Here is a 7,159-nt window from a genome sequence, read left to right as displayed (position 1 = left end):
AGCATCAACGTGCAGTATATCTTTCACAGCGCTTCGCTGGTTGACGGGAGTTTCGAAACAACAGAAGAATCACACCCCGTTCACGAGGGAAAAGACGAAGCGGGAAACGTTCATTAAGGCTAGCGACTTTCTCTGCATCAATGCTTGAATAATGCCACTCATTTGCGGTCAAGCCTTGTGTGGCCTTCAGGGCAGGTTTCACCATGTCGAGGAGCCATTAGTGTGAACCGAGACAGAAACGGTACGTCAGCGAAAATAACGATGTTGCCGCAACAACAGATTATGATTACGACGCATACCTTCGTTCGATTTTGTCTGCCCAAATGACATTTTTTGCTCATACCCATACAGCATGCTACATTCCTTTTGGCCCTGATGGGAAGTGCGATGCAGTAGTGTTCGTTGGCAGCTTTTGGTGTAGAATCGTTTTTATAGCTACAAGTCCAAGCTGCGTTGATTGTGATGTTGTGCAGTGCTCTTCTATATCCAACGAAAGGCAACAGCGAGAATGTCTCCGTTCCGGGAGAATGACCAAGCGTATAGGAGGGGCGGATGGGTACGTGTTGAGTCGCTGAATGTTTGTGCGTAAACCTCAGAGGCATGGACTGTTGCGGATCTCTTAAACTCCTTTTCAGCTAGTGTTGAAACAACCGTTCTACCCAACACGCACAAGTCGGCGGCTCATATTTCTACCGGGTATCGTCTGAGATTACCAACGTGTACACGAATCACCTACGATGTCCATGACACGGTGGTCTCCCTGTTTGTTGTGAGGTTCGTTTTTCGTAAAGTGATGTAGTAGATGTCAAACGCAGACAACCAGAGAAATCGTTCGAGTTGGATGCTGAAGCTAGAATGAAGCTCTACAGACCATGCGTTCTTCTAAGCACATCGCTGAGGACAATTACTCTGACGAAGGATGTCTACGGGAAGTATTCTGGGCATGGGCATACGGCAGCGAAACGTCGGAGAGGTGTTCTGGAGTCTGGCGCTTCAATTGGACAACAGTCAATTTGTAAAAAATTGAACTGGTTAGTTCCACAAACTTAACCGTCAGACACGTCCTAAAAAATACAGATAACACGGTCTTGAACTATTTGCTGAGTCGAAAAGGCAACTATCACCCATCCCCTAGATTATTTGCGTTGCGTTGAGCCGGCAACTCAGTTTTACCCCTCATTCGTGAGAAGCCACAAGCTGAAGACAAATAGTCTCGTTGAAATCCAACTCACACAGTTGTCGTAACATTGATGCAAAGCTTGTAATGGTGCTGTCGTACTATCAGCAACTGCTCGGTCATTCAATGTCGCGTTACCAATCGAAGCTTACAGCGTTTAACTCGGATCGCTCAGGTGCGACCTGCGCACTCATCAACCAAGCAAAGGAATTATGAAATGCAAGATTAAACCTTCTCTCTGTGTTAGTTTATTGACTGACTACCCTGTTCCGCAGCGTGTTCAATAGTACGCCGCTCCTAACTGATTCACCGGCCTGGTGGGGTGCCACCGCTGCCGCCCCAGTATGTCGTCCATGGACGGTTCTGGTTCCTCAACCCGGAGTGTGCGCAGTGGACCGTGCAGAAAGTGCGGCTCATAAATACGGAGCCTGGATCCTTCCGGCAACCATTCCTCTTTAGTCCTTTACCAACGCCTTGATTTCACGTGACCGGTAACGCACAACTTTACCTGTGGGATTTGATGGGTGAGCACAACAAATCAGTATAATGGCGCGCTTCACAGCATCTCCGACTTCCTATCCACGAACGTCAAAACAGTCGATATAGATTAACGCAGCAGATGACACAGCGGTACGCAGCAAACGTGAGGTGCAAGCTTGGAGGGTCACCAAGATTCGCCAAATTCACACTAGACAGGGCGTCGCGTGAACATGTACACGCATTCGCGTGCCTCCAGGCGGGCTAAGCTGCCTTGTCACCCTATTTCCAAACTGGTACGCCCACCATAAAACCCAGCATAGTACCAGGACAACAACAGTTCAAGAAGCGCGTCCTGCTTGTCTGTTGCAAGAATTTGGAAAACTTCAGCAGCAGCCGCAGGAACCCTGTCTTCATCAGTATCAGACGTCTCGTCAACCAGACAGGCCATTTGAGCACGCATGTGAGCTTGCTGTCGAATCGCTCCGCGGAGCTGTGGAAAACAACTGCTATTCGCGTTTCCCTCTCTTATCGGTCCACCTGATGCCTCAGAATATTCTGCAGTGTCTCGAGCTTCTCGATATTCACGCCAAAGGCGTGCTGCCGTAGGATTAAGCCTATCAAATACTTCTGACACCGGGACAGGTGGCGGCCGTAGGAGACTGATAATCCCAGAGCATGTCTTCGCCTCTGCAACGCCGTCTCTGTCTAATCTCCCCGTTCTTCTCAGGTTCAAAACCCGGTCTGAGAAGCATACGCCCACTCCGTGTCGAGTTTCTCGGGTGACCGGGAGATCAGCGTTTGACCAATCCGGACGGTAAGATGCATCCGTACAGTCGGGGAGACCCGCTCTAGAGGACTGCCACTCCCCAGAACCATCAGATGACGGCTTTTCTAAGCCACTAGGTTGGCCACACGTCGGACAGAAACGAGAAGGCGTCTGCTGCGCACATGGCATGCACAGAGAGCCGCTATCCCGTGAGAGGTTTGGATGTACGCTTTCACTCGCTGAATATTCTTCTACACCTTTCTCGTCAGGATCTGCCCTTAGAACGGTTGATTGCAGATGGAGTCTCTTCTCCGAATGACCTGCGAGACGCAAAGGCAAATCCGCATTCCAGGTGATATTTCGAAGGACACCCCAACAGTTTGCAAACAGTGTCAAACGAGGGGCATTGAGACACTGGAAACACGTGCGGAGAGGAGCGTGACAGGTCTCTGTCCTCAGTTACTGCTTTATCCGATCGGGAACGCCGCCACAGCTTGTCTGCCCGGCAACCTTACTCGTACACTGAACATCACGTGACTAGCTTGAAAAAATGGTCTTGATTTGGAGAGGCATATACACAGAATTTGTGAATCTGAACATTAGAGTACGGCTGTTTCCACCCGGTCAACTTCCAGGTATTAGTCTCTCGCCATTCACGACATGCTGCAACAAAGCAACGTGAGCAGATGCGGGGTTTGTAGCATGAATCCGTGACCGAGCAAACTTGTACTATGCTCACGTGGCTGCTCATGATCACCGACGAAATCAAGTCACACTTTTCGTGAGTGTGTGGTGTAACACACAAACGATCGCACCCTTCAACGAAGTGTAGAGCGAAGCTAACCGGGTTTTAAATCATCAGTAGAACCCGAGTGTCAACACTAGACAGCTGATCTGCGGCTTTAAAGCACTTACCGGCGGCTGCCTTCGTTTCTGCACGAGCTCTGTTGGACTGTCGCCCCAAAGCCTAAGCCGGCACACCATTACACATCTCAGACAAGTCTAGAAATATGGTAGTGCACAGCGGCGCACTTCCAAACACCCACTTTTTCTAGTTTCAGGGGCTTCACAGTGTCTACGTGCTTTGTATCATATATATATATATATATATATATATATATATCATGTGCGCCGGTGAACACGGTAAAGAAGTCGCTACCTTACCATGCCTGCCTCCTTTTCATTCGTGTGCTAGCTACGTCAGCAGCCAAGTTCTGGAGTACAGTAGCCACAGAAAGTAACGACTCTCTAGAATACTCCAGTTCCCGCTCAGACTAACAGAACTCGTGGCTTTGCACATCAGCAGACGTATCCTGAGAAAACTTGTCCACTATAAAGAGAGAAAGAAACAAGACATCGCGTTCGCACACGCTCTGGGCGAGCTTGCCGCCAAATCTGAACTCGTACCCCGTGCTGGCTCAACGCCTCTAGTGATTGTGTCTCCTGACCAATATACCACACTAAGTTGTGATGCTTGGCGGGCACAAAGCCGATTGACAGACAACGCACGAGATACAACGAAGCTGCGCTCCGGTACCCGACTCACCTTTTCTCTTCTCCCGTTGCCTTTCCGATTCGCTGTCTGTTCCAAGATTTCTTCAATCCCAGCAAACGCCGGCACGTCTTCTTCGTCTTCTCTTTTCCGCTGCACATGGCCTGCAGAAGCAGAAACTAGGTCAATTATCACCAGAAAAGTACAAGCTTCGGGCATGCGCCTGGCGCACCCACTCTCCATACGCACACCGCCAACAGAAGCGGAGAGTCCGCAGAAGCAGCAGCCGTGCTGGACGCCACGGATAAAGGAGTCACTATGGCCTCGAAACCCACGTCCACACAGACAAGAAAAGTTCAGAAATAGGGCCCTCGCATGTTCCCCAGGTGCCTAGTATCCTCACACCATCTACCTGCAGTACAAGCCCGCTTCTTATCTTCGCAAAAGGACTTCACAGCGGAAAATGACATTCTGGTGTTCTCGCGAACAACAACGCTTGCCTATCTAACTGACAACCGACGGATATGCTACCGTGTCTCCTCTATCAGCAGCGGGCGTCAAGAAACGAAGTCAGAGCATCCCGCCGTTTACCAAGCTTCTCTCATCTCAAAATAGGGGAAAAAACCTCCTTCCCCATTTTGCCTGTGACACACAATTTCGTCTGCTTAAACCCCTCGTCATCGATGCGGTCTTCGACAAATTTTTTGTGGCCTCTTCACCGTCAATATTGTGCAATGCCTTACTTAAGCTATTCTCGTCACAGAGTTCTGCTGTCCACATGTCTGTCTCATGTGTCACACATTTCCCTTCGTTCATGGGCAATGTGGATCTTTGTTCCTCCGAGCCTCCAGGTTCTGCTACTGCCACTACTGACTCGTGGTGACTATCGGCGCACGATGAGCTGGACGAAGCAGCGGCTTGGTCACTTGTCTGTGCAGACAAAAGGGTGGCAAAACAGCGCATTAACAAAAAAGGGACGACCTCGAAGAAACAGGGACTGTCTGCCTTTGATGCATAACGGATCCATGCGACACGTCTCGAAAGCGGGCTAGTAGTTCTGAAGCACGGGTCATCTATGGGAAATAAAAACTTGAGGTACCCAGCAAGTAAAATACGAAGGCCTAAGATCTCATTCAGCCGTTGTTCGCGAGTGACACGATCTCGAATGCCGTGATGTAAAAGCTCACAGGAGGGTGCTCTACCCGCTGTTCTTGAATCTCTTCGAGCTTTCCTTGCCCCCCAATACACTCAGCAGAGCTCAGTAAACGATAGCGGCCCGACCGACTGAAGCTACACAATATCAAGAAAAGAGATGTATCGCGGCACAAACAGAGCACATCCTTACGCTCAGAGAATCTGCGTCAGACGAACACACCAGTTTGCACGAAATCATGCCGATCCCCTAATCACGCGAAGATCCCGCTTGGAAGAGTGGTCCCCGGCAAAAAGATGTGCCACATGGACAGAAAGCACCCAATCCCACAGCATACAGTTTCCATTTTCGCAGGCCGTTAGTCTGAGAAATGTGATACAGGCCAAATGCGCTTACGCGATGTGACTCGAGAAGCACCGAGAAAGAACGAATGATTGGATCCTGCGCCGTCGCATTCGCACTGGACAGCTGAGAAAGACACCATGTTGCTGCTCCCGTTGTCAAGACATCTTCTTCCTCTTCAGATGTAGAAGGATCTGCTGGATTCTCTAGAGCTGGTTCCTCAAATTCTGCGACATCCTCCGTTTCCATGTTACTCCCAAACACCACCTGCGCCATCGTCTCCGGCCTATGCCTGCGTCTCAGGATTCGGTCTTGTCCGAAAAGGGCTAGCGCATCGTTCTCACAGGAGCATGCAGTTCATAAGAGAGGTCGAGTCTCTAAAATACGCTGACAGAGGTTGCCCCGACAACTAACGCAGCTTGCCGAACGAAGTTGCCGCAAACAGAAAAGGATTCTGGTGCCAGACGCATGCCACGGGAGCAGTCACAAAATGCCACAGGTGTGTTAGCAGTGAATTAAACCGGCAGATCTTGGGAAGACAGGCCAGCGCTCTGAAGAAGGCGTTGCAAAACATGGGCTGTTTTTGTCCCTGGTAGATCATGCAATCACGATGGTCCTGAATGGGTTCAGCGTCCACGTACTGAAGTGGGAGGTCACACCTTCTTATCGCACCTCCGTGTCAAGGGAAAAAATGTCCACCTCAGTCCCAGAGACGGGGCATGCATTCATTTCGTATTCGTCAATGCGTGTGCTGATCTCTGCGAAAGGCCGTCCAGGATCGGCTCTGACAAATCGATGACTAGCAGCCCGGAACCCCGAGCACGTGAGCCCCGCAAACACTGGCACCCGAAATCGAGGATCTGACACAAACGAAAAGCTATACACTGCGAACGAGAGGAAGGTGTGGAAAGATGCGCTGCAGGGCCAAACTCTGGAAATACCACACGAGACAGAGCGTCAAATTTCCTATTTGCGTCTAGGTCAACGCGCATGCATCGAGCGCGATGCTACTTGTATCGTATTCGGATATACGCCGAATCCCAGCAATTGAACGTTGAACGTCCCGTCTCAGAGCACGGCGGTCACAGAATCGTTGCAGACGGCTCGGAGGCCGTGCCACATCATGACCCATCGGCCCTCGTAGGACTAGGCGGTTTCGCCCACCAGAAGACGGGAGCAAACGGCCCCAGGTAATGGGTTCTCGGTAGCCGAATGTTGCCCTCTATTGGACCATGTTGTCACCGTGAACCGTACGGGTTTCGCGTTGGCGCATTCAGAGAGGGCAAATACTTCGCTTTTGCTGTCTCAAAGAGATGGAAAGCGGCGGAGATCCTTGATCGAACAAAGAGCACAAGAGGCTTCACCCACACGAAAAAGAAGACGGCTAACAAACCATCCGTTAACACAATTCATCGACGGCGTGTCGTATTTGCGGACTTCGGGTCTCACCCCTTCAGCAGATAGGTCAAGTGGCCGAGTCCTGCAAAGGGTGTGATGTTTCCGACAAAGAAGCGAAGCGACTCTCTGTTTAGAGCAAATACAACTTTCCCCTGAATGCATCAGTGTGCAATTGTTCCTTGCCATGCGAGCTGGTTAAAATGGCAACGGCGTCCGTCGGTTGCTTTCATCGCTTACACAAAGGGGTAGCGGCGCGATGGACGGCCGCACCTTCGTCAAAATTCTGAAGACACAGGTGTTCTTGACGGGAAGAGTTTGACCAGCGTCGATGCGGACCTCATCTTTGTGAAG

The 7,159-nt window shown here is 50.5% G+C and overlaps 1 protein-coding gene across 1 annotated transcript; it reads right to left on the bottom strand.

The window, feature by feature from the left end:
* Positions 1-1,931: 1,931 nt before the first annotated feature.
* TGME49_270610 (hypothetical protein) lies at positions 1,932-6,349 on the bottom strand (the record flags this gene model as incomplete). The annotated part of the gene is made up of 5 exons (XM_002365686.2): positions 5,465-6,349; positions 4,659-4,845; positions 3,970-4,079; positions 3,339-3,390; positions 1,932-2,743 (listed from the first exon to the last, which is right to left on the bottom strand). The coding sequence occupies exons 1-5, from the start codon at positions 5,684-5,686 to the stop codon at positions 1,932-1,934; spliced, it is 1,383 nt and encodes a 460-aa protein (XP_002365727.1). The 5' UTR covers positions 5,687-6,349.
* Positions 6,350-7,159: the final 810 nt, after the last annotated feature.

Source organism: Toxoplasma gondii, chromosome VIII (assembly GCF_000006565.2).
Source record: "Toxoplasma gondii ME49 chromosome VIII, whole genome shotgun sequence".
Taxonomy (NCBI): domain Eukaryota; phylum Apicomplexa; class Conoidasida; order Eucoccidiorida; family Sarcocystidae; genus Toxoplasma; species Toxoplasma gondii.
Note: the sequence above shows the minus strand (reverse complement) of the source record. Positions and strands in the feature narration are given on the sequence as shown.